General features: G+C 40.2%; 1 protein-coding gene across 2 annotated transcripts in view; it reads right to left on the bottom strand.

Moving 5' to 3' along the window:
- Positions 1–124: 124 nt before the first annotated feature.
- ccdc92 (coiled-coil domain containing 92) overlaps positions 125–18,334 on the bottom strand; it is a 38,394-nt gene continuing 20,184 nt past the window's right edge. The window contains exons 1-4 of one of the 2 annotated variants that reach the window (XM_074638708.1): positions 10,184–10,408; positions 5,745–5,916; positions 5,095–5,136; positions 125–2,793 (exon numbers count right to left, since the gene is read on the bottom strand). In XM_074638708.1, coding sequence (XP_074494809.1) covers positions 1,985–2,793; positions 5,095–5,136; positions 5,745–5,880 — 987 coding nt within the window. In that variant the 5' untranslated portion in view covers positions 5,881–5,916; positions 10,184–10,408 and the 3' untranslated portion in view covers positions 125–1,984. Of the gene's footprint in view, positions 2,794–5,094; positions 5,137–5,744; positions 5,917–10,183; positions 10,409–18,334 lie in introns of those variants that run through there. The other variant, XM_074638709.1, reaches the window with a different exon arrangement.

Here is an 18,334-nt window from a genome sequence, read left to right as displayed (position 1 = left end):
GACACTTGTAAAACATATGCACGGAAGTTGTTCTGGAAGCTCGTAGTGACCCGACACTTCACTAAGACACTTAATGTAGTCTTTTCCTTAAATTTGTTCCCCATCCGTACAAACAGAAACCAAGTAACCAAACCAAAAAAGCATTGCTTTATTGTATTGATTCATACGTATACTTCAAGGACAAGTGATATTAATGTGAAAAGCAGGTTATTAAGTGATTATAATTATCCGTCACGTTGGTGTTGCAGTGACTACTGTCGATATCTGAGGTGCTTTTGTGTTCTCTATTAAACAATAAATTAAAAAAGAATTCATTAAAAATGTACAGCCTTTATAAAGTAGTTAATAATATCACAAAATCCTATTACAGCAGTGTTTTCAAAAATGCCCTTGTATCACAAATAACATCAACAGATATTGTTTAAGCCAAATCTTAATTCTTTCAATGGCCTTCGTTGTCTCTCTCTCTCTCACACACTCTCTCACACACACACACACACAAATATACGCCCTGTTCACCATCATTCATACTGCATTTACACACCGCTCTGGTTTTTGAAAGCCAACAAAAGAAAGGTGAAATGACAGCTCTTTCACCTTTCACCAGCAATTGCACATTATGCAGCTCGTACGTACAGTAATGTTATTATACTGACATCACAAGAAGATGAAAGACATTCGGAGAGTATTAGTTTAATATCTTCAGTTCTATCCTACGCAGCAGCTGCAGACGCCTTGTTATATAGTTTGTTGATATGTCCAGGTTGTTGTTGGGAAGATGGAGCAGACGGAGATATGTAAAGATAACTATGAGCCATGACTACACGACACAGCTTGTGTATGGTTGATCCGGTCGAGCAGGCACTGATGCAGATATTTGGCAGAGAATTCGTTGTATGCACCACATGAGACAGAATGAAGAGAAAGTCCAAGCAAAAAGTCAAGATGTGTATAATACAAGATCTCATTGGGTTGTAAATAAGAGACATTTGGCATGCTTTATAGTAGTCATTTTCTAAAGTATATTAAAGGTATAATATGTAACAGTTGTCGGTTGCTGTTTGTAAACACAGCATTCAAAGTTGGCCCCACCTCCATAGCTCAAGGTGCCGAGAGGGAGAGAGAGAGAGAGAGAGTAGCGGTGGTCGAGCGAGCTATAGAGTGACTGAAGAAAGGGAACGGCGTTAGTTAGAACAAAGCAGCGAATCAGATAAATAAAACGTTATTTTCTGATTGTTTCCCAGGGGTTACGTTCTAAAACACAAAACAAACTTTGCATAATCCTGCGAGAAGGTGCTGAGTTGCCGGATTTTGAATAAATGCAGGCTTCCTGTCTGCTGGCTGTGGCTTAGCGTTGTTCTCGTCAAACTACCGACACAACGATCATAGCTGCACTCACAGCACAGAGAGGAGTAGGGGCATCACTGGAACACATGCATATAACACAACCCGTTCTCATCCGTGAAATATGGCCGCTTTGTATGTGAAGACTTGTGCCTTGGTATCAGAAGCCGAGGGGCGTGACAAAGGGGCTGCATTTGACCATCTGAACGGGTCGCACACCCTGCACGCTGTTATTGGCTGGGGGGTTACACCCCCATGTGGGGCCTAAAGGCTGTTTACAGACGCCCAGAAGTATCCCAAGTAAAGCAAAATAAGAAGAGAAAATACAGGCAGAGGGCTACAGGGTCTCTGCAGAAACAGACACCACCACACACTTCCAGTGGGGTGTAAGTTATGATTGAGAGACCATATGTTTGTCTATACATTTTTTTTTGTTATTTCTTGCATATTATACCTTTAAAATAAACAAAAGTCTTTATGGAATACCATGAACAAAATTATAAGTTTGTACTTTTGTTTCATATTGCAGTGTTGCGTAAAAAGCAGGCTACACAGTGGGTCAGGCTCCTTCCTGCTCTTGCAGTGTGTATACAGTAGATGTGTGTGTGTGTGTGTTTGTGTGCATGTTAGCATTGCAGTTTTAAACTGTCCGGTCGGCTCCCGAGCGCTTCCGAACAACCTTCTCCTCGTTGACCTGGTCCACCGCCAGCGTCTCCAGCTCTGCTGGCGGTGGGGCCAGAGGAGCGGTGCCGTGTGGGATGCGGTGCGCCACGCCCACGTGAGCCCTGTACTGACGGTCCCGAGCGGGGCTGTGACGAGGGCTGGCCGAGGCACCCAGGGGAGTGAGAGGGGAGCGCTCGGAGGCAATTGGAGGGATAACGGCGGGCCGTTCTCGCACTACCTGCGGTTCGGGAGAGTCTCTCCCAGCCTGCAGGAAGGGTGTGGGGTCGGGCATTGCGTCTACTGTCTCCCGCAGAACCAACCGCCTACCGTCCGGGCCGAGCCGATACACCTCAGTCAACTCTGGGTGAAGAGGCTGGGAGAGACTCTTCTTCATGCGGCGCCGTGGGGTTTCAGGCTGCCTGTCCTTGGCCGGCGGAGGTGTGGGCTTGTACGAGGTGACCGGACTAACGTTGGGGCTGGCCTCAGACGAACTGCCGGCTAACAGCTTCTTCTTGGTGGCGTGAAGCTGTGAGGTAAGGTAAGCAATAGTGCTCGCTCTCTGCTCCAGCTCGCCGGACAAAATAGCCAGCTTGTGGCTCTTCATCTTGAGCTCCTCCAGATACTTCTTCTCTCTCTCCTTAATGGTGTTTTCCAGGACGGAGATCATGGCGTTCTTCTGCTCAAGGTCCCTGATAAGCTCTGTGTTCTCCTCCTCCTTCTTCTTCAGCTGGGCCTCCAGCTCCTCACACCTCCTTTGCAGCTCCCTGCAGCGGACCTCACCGCTGTCTGCACACACACACAACAACAAGAAAAAAGTTAAAACAGCAGCTCCGACATGTATGCAATAGGGCTGTCAAAGTTAACGTGATAATAACGCGTTAACGCAAATTCGCTTTAACACCACTACTTTCTTTAACGCAATTCGGAGGTTGTAACAGGCTCAGTTTTAGAGTGAAGATCCTGACATCATATGTAACCTAAGGAATCCTTTGGTACCAACCATGTCATAACTTGTCACGAAGGAAGCTAAATAACGCTCCAAACTTGCACAAAATTTTGGTGAGGAAAAACTGGTATGGCCATTTTAAAGGGGTCCTTTGACCTCTGACTTCAAGACATGTAAATGAAAATGGGTTCTATGGGTACCCACGAGTCTCCCCTTTACAGACATGCCAACTTTATGATAATCTCATGCAGTTTTGGGGCAAATCATAGTCAAGTCAGCACACTGACAGCTGTTGTTGCCTGTACGGCTTGAGTTTGCCATGTTATGATTTGAGCATAATTCTTATGCTAAATGCAGTACCTGTGAGGGTTTCTGGACAATATTTGTCATTGTTTTGTGTCGTTAATTGATTTCCAATAATAAATATATACATAGAATTGCATAAAGCAAGCATATTTGCCCACTCCAATGTTGATAAGAGTATTAAATACTTAGACAAATCTCCCTTTAAGGTACATTCTGAACATAGAGACCAGAGACATTCATATCCCCAGACCGGAAAAATCATTAGTACATTAAGCGCAGACACTGATTATGGACAGTCTGCCAGCTGACGGAGACAGTATGATCCTATGGAGACTCATCTGCAATGGGCAGAGAGCTCCAGTCTCACATTACAGCTCTGGTAGACGGCAAGGGCGCTGCTTTCCTTTGACCTTCATCACTGTGCCCCCACCCTGCCCTGCCCCACCCAGTTACAGCCATGCTTGTATATGTGCAAAACCGTGGAAAAATATAATTGTGTATTATAAATGTGTATATCTCAATGCTTTAATTTTAGTTTACATTTACATTTCCTAAATTCAGTCTCCCATCAAATACAGGGATGATTAGAAAGATGCTTTCCCTTCTTTTTTTCAAGTGGGGGTGGGGGGTAAACCCAGTCACAGCAGCTGAGCACTGCTGCACTAAGCAGGTCGCAGGCTGTGCATTAGCGCTGTGACAGATAATCTCATTTCCTGCACTCCAATCTCGGAGATGTCCCACGCTAACATGATAGTGCCTCTAACTGGAGGCCCTAACAATATTGCTCAGATCTGGGCCAGCCGTGGTTAAAAAGCCTACAACATGTGGTGATCCCGGTGAGGAGCAACATGCTTCCTGTTCGGTTACACGCATCAGCGGGGTCATCAGTAGCATGTAATTAAATTAAACTGTATGCAGCCTGCCAGGGGCCTCCCTGGCTGTACCCAGCTGTCAGTATAAAGATAGTGGAGCTGGGGCTGAATCAGACCAGTGTTGTGACTCCGTGTCATGGCCATGGTAACGTGTGGGGAGGGGCAGTGGGAGCTCTAATGAACAGCAGGGAGTCCCGCATTGCGATGCTTCCTGGGTGGGTCTTTGTTTCCAGGAAACAGACAGAGCCCCCAGCTCCCAGGCCTGTCCACTGACACAGACCTCTATTTCAGCAGAAAACACAGATTTATAGCCTGGACTCTTTTGTCTGCTGCTGCTGTGCACTTTCACAATTTGAATCACTTGTTTAAAAGAAAAACTGTACCCTGAGCTATAACTAGAATTAATATCATTATCAAACCAGCTCCATTACAAGTACCTTAAGCATTTCTAAGTCAATCTAATTCGACACAAATTAAAGTGGCAGTAGGCAGAATACTTTGGGCATCATTGGGCAAAAATCCCATAATAACTTTTCAGCATATTGTAATTCAAATGTTCTGAGAGAACACTAGATTTCTGCACCTCCTCATGGCTCTGTTTTCAGGCTTTAAAAAATCTAACCCGTGACAGGAGACTTTGGCCAAATACAGGTCATTTCAGAGAGGGAGCGTTACTATTCAAACGGTCAAACTAGGCACGCTGATCAAATATGAATCAATATTCTGTTACTGTAATGCCTATTTCCCGCCTCAAATGTTTTCAGAAAAATCTTGTAGGGTACTGTTTAGCTGTAAAATGAGAAAGTTTACTCTGGGTGGTGGGCGGTGCTTGGTATTTCCTCAACTGATCTCAACATGGCGGTCGGGTCACAAACTTTCTGATGGTAATTAATAACACCAGACATTGAAGGTCTGTAGCAAAACTGATGAGCGTGTGTACTATACAGTTCAATGGAGGCTTACCTGAGGGATCAGAGCTTCTCACAGTGAGCTCATAAGTCAGATCTGCAAAAAAAAGAAGAGGGTTACTTACATGTCTGCGTCACATGAGGTTGCAAAAGGACAGCTATCAAACAGCATACTCCCACACACAGACTAACTAGCAGCAATGCGTATTTGGTGAAGACATGCCAGTGCTTTCCATATGGCGGGGTATTCATTTAACGAGATTAGTGAGAGTTCCATGACAGCTTTAGTGCCAGGTTAGCCAAGGATACGGGAAATCCGGGCTAAAGCATACAGTGTCCTGTTTTCCTGGGTGTCCATCTTTATATCCTCCCTTTGTGGAAGAGCATATCTATTACTGGTGGTATGCTCAATACAGGTTTTGCATCGCTACAGTGCAGGGTGTACTCACTAATGCTTGAGTGCATTTCCCATTAGTCATCATATTCTCTCTAAAAGGTTTAATAGTGGCACCACAGTGTCTTGTTGACTTTTGGTCTCAAATATCCATTGAGGTCATACATCTCTCCCAGCTATGAATTCAAGGATACTTTATAGTTTATTTTGCTATTTTCAAGTGTTCCATCTCATGAGATATCCTCTAAGACGTTCTGGTTTTACCCAGCAGCATGAAGAGAAAAGAGGTGGCTACTTGCGGCGGCGCTCACCTGTGCATTGCTGCTGTAATCTGCGGATCTCTGTGTGCAGCCCCTTCAACGTGCTGGCATGGTCCTGCTGGAGGAAGAGCAGGTTTTTCTGCGCACTGTGCAGCTGATTTTCCAGTGTAACATTTGCCGTCGCCATGGCTGATTATGTTCAGACGCGCACCGGCCTCGCAACCTCCAGACAGAGGTGACAGAAAACAAGGAGACAGAGAAAAAGAGACAGAAAGAGAAGACGATAAAGTCAATCCATCTGGCAAACAGGCTGTTAATTCTCACTCTTTCGCCTATAAACGTCTGGGTTTTGGGATACGCTCCAAACTGGCCAAGACAATCTGCTCTAGATGACAGATCGAGGTAATCACTATTGGATAATTCCTTCAAACCCATTTGCAATGGAGGCCATTTGGCACTACAACTAACCAAGCAAGTGTGAAAACTGTAACCCTGTTCGTTGATTAAAAAAAAGCAGCAATTAGCAAGCATGCTGAGGAAAAGGTGAGGATGCACATGTATTAATATGCAGAATAGGTGTGTCTCATCACCGTTAATAAGGCTGGGTCAATGCTATGGTGAGACTGTAGCAGAGAAAGGCTAAACTTGCTGTAATTATCAACCAATCACTGACATGAAGCTATTGACTGAGAACCTGAGAATGAGCAGTGTGGGCCTTTAAAAATCAGACATCTGAAAGGTAACACTAATCTAATGTACGCTAATCTAATCAACACTATATAATGTAATTCTATTAGGACATACAGTGGAAAAACTCTTCCTAAGCACAGAAGATAGGTAAGAAAAGAAAGTTCAGTTCTTACACTGGAATTAAAGTGTCAAATTAGAAAAGTGTAAAATAGAGCTGTCATAAGTAACACAATAATAACGCTTTAGGCCACAAATTTCTTTTATGCATTAACGCAACATACTATTTTTAGGTTGTAGCAGGCTCAGTTTTAAAGCTACAGTGAAGCTACTGGTATCATATGAAACTAGAAAAACCTAAGAAATCCATTGGTAACAACCATGTCATAGTAGCTTGTTGTGACTTACGCTACATTTTGGCGAGAAAAAACTGGCATGGCCCTTTTCAAAGGGGTCCCATGACCTCTGACCTCAAGATATGTGAATGAAAAAAAGGGTTCTATGGGTACCCACGAGTCTCCCCTTTACGGACATGCCCCCTTTATGATAATCACATGTAGTTTTGGGGCAAGTCATAGTCAAGTCAGCACACTGACAGCTGTTGTTGCCTGTTGGGCTTCAGTTTACCATGTTATGATTTGAGCATATTTTTCTATGCTAAATGCAGTACCTGTGAGGGTTTCTGGACAATATTTGTCATTGTTTTGTGAGGTTAATTGGTTCCCAATCATAAATATACACATAAGTTTGCATAAAGCAGCATATTTGCCTCTTCCCATGTTGATAAGAGTATTAAATACTTGACAAATCTCCCTTTAAGGTACATTTTGAACAGATAAAAACTGTGAGATTAAGTTACGATTAACTATGGACAATCATGCGATTAATCACGAGTAAATATTTTGATTGACAGCCCTAGTGTAAAAGCTTCACACAACAGATGGCAGGACAGATGTCTCTTTCTGCTAGAAATAAATCCTCCTTCCGTGTCCATACCATGGTCAATAACAACAAAAACTAAAAAGAAAATTAAAGCTGGAAACATTGACAGACATCACAATGACACTGGGTGTGGCATGAAGGCAGCCAGTCTCAAGCAGGCCCCACCTTCCTCCTCCCTCCCTTCACTGGATACCCTTGTCTCCAGAGCCGAGCCAAAGAGAGAGAGAGAGAGAGAGAGAGAGAGAAACAATCACTCAGTCCCAACATCTCCACCCTCTACCAGAAAACTGTACTGGGCTGAGAGTTGAGAGCACATTGATCCTTTGCAACAACCCTCCAGAGTGCAGAGAAAGCTTCTCTCTGCATACGTAAATGTGCTTCAATAAAACATCCCAGAGCTTCTCACTCTTACATCATCAGCTCACTAACATGAATAATATATCCCACGACACCTCGCTGGACGCACTTCCCACTTTCAACAGTCTTCTGTGTGATTTTTTTTCATAGCTTACAGGCTGTAAAGGGAAGCATGTGATAATCAAAACACAAACTGGTAATCACAAACAGAGCCAGCGATGGATCATAAAAGCTGAAGAGATAATCTATTATTGATGAGTAATGTGGAGTCCTTCCGATAAACCGTGCGCTTGCAAGCACATCTCTCATCCCTGCTCTTTCCTAGAATAGCTTTCCATTTGCAAAGACATGACCTCACCTCAAAACACGACTCATGCCATAGCGTGGAGGTGACAGTGATACAAAGGGAGTATAGGACATTAGAGAGACAATAAAGTTGATCTCTCTTTGTTCAAAAACAATGTAGGGCGTGAATGCAAATCTATCAGTTAGCTGTCTGTTTTAAAAGATTAATGTTAAACCAGTGTCTGTCGACTTTCCCTGTCTTTCGTTTCCTAATACACAAACCAGCATTTCCCCATACAGAGAACATAAATAATCAATGAACTGCAGCAGCATGAAACATTAGCTAGTAGCTACCATCCTTAGCCTCAACAACAGCTTAGTATCTTCCTGTCATGAAGCTGTTTTGTTTGCACACAAATGTCTTTAATTTTGATAATGTGGACTATTGTTTTTCTTCTCTAATTGTGTTGCTAGTATTTTAGGGCATGATGCGTTTAAGGCTCCCTGTAATAATCAACCCACTCCTAGCACACGTTTAAAGAAACTTAAAACATCTAAACGTCAACAATAATATAAATAAATGGCAAACAGATGAACAACTAACCAGTATAACCTATTAAAAACACAGCCTTACAGGACATTAAGCTACGTGTTTACCCAGGCAGGGATATACTTTTCACGGCACTTTCAATTTCAGCACCTGCATTGCGGACAGCACCCCAAACCCACATTTCACAGCCAACCCGCTGCTAGTCCTGCATGGCAGTGGAGCTGCCAGAGGATCATTACTTCACACAAACGTTTATTGTCAAGCTTCACAGAGATAGCGATAACATTCAGGAGGACATGACCTTCTTTATCATTAGCAAACAAAACGTTAGCGGTCGTAAAACCCGAGCGGTGCCTGTCTGTGAACGACTTCATACCAACATTTCATGTTGTTTTATGACCTGACTGTACTGTAGGAGGATGCCATCACTGCATTTCCTACAGTCATCACAAAGGCTTTCCTGTGCAGCTATTGCAGCTGTTATGTGCGAGCTAGCCCTCCAATATGTGCTATTGAATGGGGGAAAACGTCACACCAACCAAACCCCCTTTTTACAATCCGCCTAACCAAATAATAGCCTGCTGCTACACCAATTGAAATATACCAATTGTAGAATGTAAACAATGTTTTGGCATCGTGGAGGAGTTCTGGTTAATTCGGTATAACGTTGAATCCACCAAACAGGACTTTAGTCTCAATAAAAGTCCGATGTTTAGCAACAACATTAGCAGCTGCCACCCTGTTATTGAAAATGCTTCTGATACAAGACTTGACAGCCGAATATAAAGGTTCAAATCCCAGTGAACCAGCTTGGATGCACTTGGAAATATACCAGTTAAAATAGGCAAATATGCATATCAAAATGATATAAAATACAGGCATTTTAAAACGTCTTTGAATGTAACAACCTCCCCATACAGAAGAAGTACGTATGAGGCTCTGATTATGCTTGGTTTAATCCACCAAACGGGTCTTAAGTTTCAATAAAAGTCATGATGTTTAGCACCATTGGGCGCATATTAGCAGCCGCCACCCTGTTATTGAAGATGCTTCTGATACAAGACTTGACAGCAGAAGCCTTTATATAAAGGTTAAAATGCCAATGAAGTGAACCTGCTTGGATGTATTTGAAAAATAACAGTTAAAATAGGCAAAATGAGCTGTACTATATCGAAATGATATAAAATACAATAACATTGGGCGCATATTAGGAGCTGCCACCCTTATTATTGAAGATGCTTCTGATACAAGACTTGACAGCCGAATATAAAGGTTAAAATGCCAATGAAGTGAACCTGCTTGGATGCATTTTAAAAATACCAGGCAAAATGATATCAAATGCAGGCATTTTAAAACGTCTTTGAATGCAACAAACGATGTGTGGGGCGCATATTAGCAGCTGCCACCTTATTATTGAAGATGCTTCTGATACAAGACTTGACAGCCTTAACAAAGGTTAAAATGCCAATGAACCTGCTTGGATGTAATTGAAAAATACCAGTTAAAAATAGTCAAAATGAGCTGTATTGCGTTTGCAAAATCATATAAAAAACAGGCATTTTAAAGCGTCTTTGAATGCAACAAATCTCCCCATACTACGTATGAGGCTGTGATAATGCTAACCTAGCAGAGCAGCTAACGAGGCTACAACCACTACATGAGAGCTTACCTTGTGGCTTAATACACGCAGCCCGTCGAATATCTTTGTAAAAAGGTTGTAAATTGTCGTTGATAAGAGTCTAGCCTCACCGGCTAAGAGCGGTGTGCCTTGTGTGGCATGTCGGTGATGCTGTCAGTGAGCTGAGAGGAGAGAGGAGGAGGCTGTGTCAGTTATCATCTCCCTGAGCTACTAGACACAATAAAGCGGTGCATCATGGGAAAAACCCCAGAGGCCTAAAGACACAACCATTTATATAAATATTATATATATATTATATTTATTTATATCATGTCATTCAACATTAGAAATTAAATTAACAACTTCATTATTAAAAAAAAATACAACATAAGCTGGTGTTATGGACCTTATAATGATATGAAATGGTCAATGGTTGCGGTTGTCAGGGGACGTTGCTACAGTTTTGCGTCATCACCATAGCAACAGCATAAATCACCTGTTTCAATGGTGATGCGTTCACGCCCCCTAGTGATAGCAACGGAATATAGCATTACTGCAATAATAAGTCAGATAGGGCTGATGATGATGTTTTAACGCTTACTACATTGTGTTTAGGTGTCAGATTTAATGTGCATAATGTGCCAATAACTGCCAGAGTGAAGTAAATTAATTAAATTATTAGATGAAGGCTGTTTGGCGGCAGAGTACAGCTGGTAAATGGACAGCAGAGGGGAGTGTTGCCTTTTAGTTTACAGCATACTGTGATCACTCATTCTCTTACTACTATTCTTTCATCTGTTTTATATTTTTGGCAAATCTCACAGTCTTATTATATTCATTCCGCCCTCTTTTTCTTGAGGGGTATAGGAGGATGTTCAGGGGTAGATCAAAAGTCAACAATAGGCCTGTATGTCACATAGAAGTGGTGTGCATCATTTGAAAGCTGGGAACCTGAAGATGAATTTGATATGCAGCTCAGCACTGTGTGTCAAGTTGTTCTAGTCATTAATGAGAAATAAAAATTAATTGATAAATTAATTAATCAATTAAAATAAATTGTGAAAGTGTATGAGCGTAGAACATGATTATATAAATTTGTGATGGCCATTCCCATGCCCGTTATCCTTTGAACATTTTAAAAGGAAATGATCATCACATTTAATTCATGATGTCTAATTATTTTTTGATATGTTTAGATATATATATATATTTTTTTCTCTACTGTTTTTTTGTATGTATTTCATTGTTTTTATTGGATTGTTTTCCACTGTTTGGTTAGGTTTTTCTGAACATTTTGTGTACTTCTTGTTGTTGTTTAACTTTTGTTGTATTTTTTTAAATTATGTATAGTTTAGATCTTTCTTCCTTTTTTTGTTATTGTTTTTTTTTCTCCTGGAGTTCGGGGGGAGGTCTTTTGTATAAGTTTGTGGCTTCTTGACCTCTCCTGACACATTTTTTTTTTTTTTTTTCATTGACTGGATTTTGTGCAGTTTTATATATGTGCAAATAAATAAATAAGAAAAGATATTATGTCTCATGAGTTGTTGCAGCAATTTTTGGGTTGATACCATTTGTTATACAGATTTGGTGCTAAATTTAACCTTTTTTTTTTTTACCTCTCAAGAATTGATAAAAAATTATCAATAATCCCTCCAAAATACAAATATGATTTGGTATCAAAAACTTTTGACATTTGGAGATTTCTGCAAGAATTGTATTTTTCTGCGATTGGATGGCGAGCACTTCTGTTCTGGAAACAGCTCAGAAACCCCCTTATTGTCAATCTATACCGAGGAAAACCATCAATCCTCTGAATGCTCTAGGTCTCTAGTTTGTGGTTGTAAAGTTTCATGAGGCTGTGATTATCCTAGAGGTCATCACAGATCATTTTATACAGTGAGGTCAAGTTTAAAAAAAAGGGTCTCACTACAATGAAATGGCTACTATGGGGACTAACATCATCACACATAAATAAAATTGGGCTCATTGGATCCATAACAGTCTCAGCTTTCCAGTGATACCCAATTTATGTCATTCCAAGACTGTTTAGGGACCCCAGTATGCAGGAATATTTAAATACACCGTTTTAGTATAGGTGAAAATAAGACATTTATACTGCATTCAAAAAAACTGCATGGTTAGTGCCAGAAACTGCATGTGATTATCATAAAGTGGGCATGTCTGTAAAGGGGAGACTCATGGGCACCCATAGAACCCGTTTTCATTCACATATCTTGAGGTCAGAGGTCAAGGGACCCCTTTGAAAATTGCCATGCCAGTTTTTCCTCGCCAAAATTGAACGTAACTTCATAGCGTTATTTATCGTTGACATGGTTGGTAACAATGGATTTCTTAGGTTTTCCAGTTTCAAGATGCCATATCTTCACTCTAGCCTTCAGCCCGCAACAACCTCTGAAAGACAGAATAGCGGCTGGGCCCGAGTGTTAAGGGGTTAATTTACCAAGAATTTATTATACATGCATATTACAAATTCATGTATGGTAATGGATTCTCTAGTGGTCTCTTGTCATTAGAGGTGATTAAGGAATGTCAAACATGAGTCTGATCCTACTGATTTTTTCTATTATAATCAAACAATTAGACATTTAGCAACACATTGCAATATATGTCTATGTTATATAATAGCCAAAAGTGCAATGTACAATTTGCCATTTAAGCCCTTTTGCCTACAAATTTGTTTGACTCCTTTCGGCATTCTCCTGCATGCTGCTGCAGTGTAGGGTTTGGTGGTTGGTAAATAATGCACGCTCAATGCGACTATTCAATTGAATATACATCTGTTAGAATTGGCAATGACTTTGTTTATGTCAGATGCCACACTGCAAATAAGTGTTGGTGTGGGCTTATGCTTTCATGAAAAATGTCTTTTTTGGAAATGATTTGAGAAGTCTGCCATCGAGGAACAGAAGTGGATGCAGTTAATGAATAAACCAGAGGGTAATAAATAAAGAACCATAACAAACACAACCTTTTTGCCAGCATATTTTGTCAGGACAGCATCAGCATCAAAGAGCATTTGCCAAATTTAAGAGTGATGTTGCTTCCTTAGCAAGAGAAACACATAGAATCAGGCATATACAGTATATCCCAGTTGATAGATGTGTTTTTGCAATAATTAATCTATTAAATCTAAATTTCACTGTTTTTTAATAAATATATTTTCTCTACTCAATATATTCTAGTATTTAAATGGTATGTTATGTATGATTATTACAATATATGCATTTCATTTGATTTGCTGGAATTTATTCATAATAAATTGTACCACTTACTGCTCACCATGCACTTTTCCAAAAGGAATAATTAAACTTGATCTAATCTTAAGTGATATCAGTGGTCTTGACTCTGAGTTTCCTAGTCTGAGGTATGAAAACTTGGGAAACAGTAGCCTTTTCATACTGACTCATAATATCCCCTTAAATTATTTCTGGCAAGAGAAATTCCTCAGTGACATAGCTACTGAGTAAAATGATACAAACCAAAAACAAAAGCATTAGTTTTCATTCCCAACCTAAGAAAGAGTCTCACGCGTAAAAAAAAGAGGAAAATATCTCGTGGAATAAATGGAATTATTGTCCACCCCGAGAAATGTTATTTTTCGGAAGCAGCCTTTAATCTCTCCCTGGTTTTGCCGTGTTTGTGATAGGGATTAAATTCTTCTCATTTCTTTATTTTTAGTGTTTCTGGCACGCTTCCCAGCTGCCTGCAGAAAGCAACTGGTTGAGGAGAAGGTAAGTTATCCTCGCCCCAGGAAAAGTGAGGTGAAAAATAATTCCCCAGCAGAGACCCCTACCTTCCTGGTGATTTGTTTTACTTACACACGGCGAGAGATCTCCATATATCACAACCGGTAGTAAAGTAGCTCAACAAGAGAAACCAACCAAATAAAACAAGCAGGGTTGACTTTGGACTCCTGCTGTGACTTTAACCAGCTTACAGTCGTTGTTTTTTTGGCCTTTGCCAACGGGTGATCCGGTGCTGGGAAGGATCCAGCTGAGAAATGTCCTTCATACTAACTGGCCAAAGCCTATCTCCCACCTGAGGTTTCCAATTCCTTTAACAAGGCTCAAGGTTCAGCTTCATTGTCATTATACAATACAGGATTGCTCCCCGCAACAAATCTTCAAATATTTTGAATTAGAATAGAATAAAACAATAAAATAGGTAACAAACAAAGTAATAGAGTAGAAAAAAGTGTATAAAAGTAGCACTATACATACATATACACACATACATACATACATACTGTATATACTGTATGTGTATACATATACACATATATATACACACGCATATACATAAATACATACATACATACGTATATGCTGTGTGCATATACACACATATACTGTACATAAATACGTATATATGTAAATACATATACACATATACAGTATACACATACATACGTATATATGTTTATACATAAATACATATATACACATATACATAAATACGTATATATGTATATACAGTACATATACACATATGCAGTATACACATACATACGTATATATGTATATACATAAATACATACAGTATATAAACACATATGTACGTATGTATGTATATACATATACACATATATAGGTATACATGTTATACATATTCAGTATACACATACATACGTATATATGTATATACATAAATACATACAGTATATACATACATATGTACGTATACATGTTTATACATATACACATATATACACATACGTACACATACATATACATGTATATACATATATACATGCATATATTTATACGTTTACACATATACATGTCATGTATATATATACTGTATATATGTATATGCATACATATATGCATATACATATATACATGTCATGTATTGTATATATACACACACACATACACACACACGTATATATATATATTATATATACTGTATACACACACATATATACGTGTGAATATCTATATACACACACACACACACACACACACACACGCATATACATATACAAAAACCAAGAGGTAGTAGTTGGAAAGAGGGTAGTGTAAAGGTAACGGTATAGTAGTGTGCATAAGAAGACCAGCAAGACCAGACCAACAATCTGGCAGACCTCCTAAATGTGTCTGTGATTTACAGCCGAGGGCAAACGTATTTCCTGGCTTTCTTCACAAAAAACAGAATATCAATCTACAGCCGAGTGCGTCTGTAGATATTTATTATGTTTTTTTATGTAGACAGTGAGGAAATACATTCTTTCGAACACAGCCACAGCACTCAAAAATGTTCCAAGTGATGCCATACAGACGGTGGCGAGGGCGCTGGACGTCGGCCCAAAACGTCATATGCTATACTGCTGGAAAAGTAATGAGAGTGAACTATTACGCTTTTGTTACAACTTCTGGGCATCAGTCACACATCAGTCAGAAAGTAATTTATACCTTTCTTGAACGTGTCTCATTGGTATAGTTGCTGGATTGTGAACAGATAGTGCAGGTCCTTGTCAAATTCATGGAATTACAAATCTACACACATGGCCACCAGTCTCAAATGGCACTGTTTTACTGCCCCTGCTCTGACAAACTGCCAATACCAACACTTCTCAGGTTGTAATAGTTTTACAGTTATTATATTGAGGTTGGCAAGGCAAAATGCCTCTAAAACTCTGAAAAGCTAATTTAATTTTCCGAGACCTTTTTTTTATTATTTGTCTGTCCAAAGAAAGTCATAATCGCTCGACTGTTGAACTGACTGTGTCATTTATGTGAAAACTTCAAAGTAAGCCCCTGACTGCGAAGGTAATAACTTATTTCAACTTTATGATGGTGCGTTTAATACTGGATATACAGTATCATAATGTGAAATGAAATTGGGTGACATTTTAACCTTAGCTGAATGTTTCAGATCATTTGCCATCATAAGAGTCAGTTATAATCTGTAGACAGTACCGGCAGTAAGTGCACATTCTCCCACATAAAAACACAAAGGTACAGCCTCTCTCTCGTAGGGCTGCTCATCATGTTTTAGACAGATGTTGAGTCTGTAACAGACATTTGAGTCTTCTCCCTGTCACATGATAAATGGACCCAGAGACTTTTCTATTTGGATTTGCTCTGTGCCTGTGTGGCATGGAAAGTATTTGTCCTTTTTCAATTCCTTACACATTATCTGCAGTATGAATGCCAGTAGCATCTGGACTTTATATGATTTGAAAATAAAGGGGCCAGAATATGTGCACTTAAAGTAAAGGTTATTTCAACAGCAATCAGCTTCTCTGACACAGTTTTGTACCTTCCAATTAATTCATGACAAATTTACGAGCTGACAAAACATAGGTGAACACAGAGAGGAAATTATAGCCAACATGTTACATAGGGCCCACATGGAAAGCCCAGCTATGGAATCATTACAACGCCACTGCCAAAATATCTCTACCTTTATTCTGGTAATGAGTGTGGACCGCAGTAAAACCGTGCTTTCTATGCAATTTTTTTTTTCTTTTACAGTTGTTTTACAGTCCAGGGAGAGCAAGCGCGCCTCATGCCTTTTAAAGTGACACTTTAATTACTGGAGGTTAATGGACCACTAACACCAGACTTTGAAGTGGCTGTAACTCAAGGTGCCCGCACAGCCAGCGTCAGCAGGAAAAATGTGTGCCACGGTATAATCCTTCCACACGTACTGGTAGAAGACACGCTGTGATAGATAGTGAGACACATAACTCAGGTGAAATGAGCTGATGAAACAGAAAACATGAAGGCTCACAGGACAAATCAAAGGAAAGCAATTATGTGAATCATTTTTGAGCATTCTTTCTGAAAGTCTGGATATTTTGCCATCTAAAATAATAGTTTAGAGAATGCAGGAGCATTAACAGTAAAGCAAGTGCATATGTGAGATAATACTCTTCATTTCAGAAGCTATTTTTAGGTTGTAGAGGGGTCAGTTTTAAAGCTAGAGTGAAGATACTGGCATCATATGAAACTAGAAAACCTAAGGAATCCATTGGCACCAACCATGCCATACTAGCTTATGCTACATTTTCGCGAGGAAAAACTGGCTTGGCCATTTTCAAAGGGGTCCCTTGACCTCTGACCTCAAGATATATGAATGAAAATGGGTTCTTTGGCTACAGCTACAGCCTGCATTCACACGTGTATATATTGTAGGGAGATGCCACCGCAGTAATGGAAACTTGGTTACTTCCGGTATTTCCCCCGGATTGATCTATAAGCCGAAGTATGCCTCTGTACAGCCTCAAGTACAGTGTTATTCTGAACAAACTAATGCTTCGGGCTAACTTGGGTGGTAAGGTTATGTGCAAAGCCTTTGTGTGGTTTGTGGTGGACACTCTCCTCTTGGATTATCACAGTCTGGTCGACAACCAAGAGAAGCAGAAGCAGACATGCCTTTCCTGGATTCAGAGCAGTCATAAAATCCTCCAGGCTCCTATTTCGACCACCTCAGCCATCCACCATGCACCACCATAATCACTGCTCTGAGATACACCTCAAAGAATCTCGGTTTCTTTCCAGAGAAATAACAGACTGGTTGTAGATTTTCAATTCCATGCTGGTGTCTGGTCACAACAAGGATGAGAATTCTGCTGATTTCTTCATTTCATGTGTCAACGTTTATCCATCTTCAAACCACTGCTTGAGTATTCAAAGAAGGAATTTGAATTGGAACATTTGAATCTTTGATCCACAAACTTTAGCCACCAGCAGTGCCAAAGAATGCATGTGTAGACTGCTTAACTTTCATGTAAATGTGCTCAATGAAAAGGTTACTGAAGCTGTCAAACACTTGCTAGTGTGCTTGGTCATTTCTTGAAATGTCCTTGTGGCTACTTGTGTCCTTGCAAAGATGAATATATACATATACATGAGATCTGTGCAATGACACGACTGTACATGACTCCTGTGAAACAAAGCGCTGTAGGTTTGGCAGAGTAATGTCTTAAATCCCGCAGTGAGTCTGCTGCATAACTCAGTGTCTTTAAAAGTGTACTGAGAGTACTGGAATTTGGCATTTTTTCTGCTGGGGGTCTGAGCAGTCATAGTTTAATCCTGTGAGTGATGGAAGCCTTTAAACCTGACCCTTACCTAACCCTGAAACACCCATGATTAAACTCTCCCACTACAAATGCTCTCCAGGGACCTACTGTACTAAAGACATCCCCAACACCTCAGGACTAATTTGACATAC

This window comes from Sebastes fasciatus, chromosome 6, assembly GCF_043250625.1.
Source record: "Sebastes fasciatus isolate fSebFas1 chromosome 6, fSebFas1.pri, whole genome shotgun sequence".
Taxonomy (NCBI): Eukaryota; Metazoa; Chordata; class Actinopteri; order Perciformes; family Sebastidae; genus Sebastes; species Sebastes fasciatus.
Note: the sequence above shows the minus strand (reverse complement) of the source record. Positions and strands in the feature narration are given on the sequence as shown.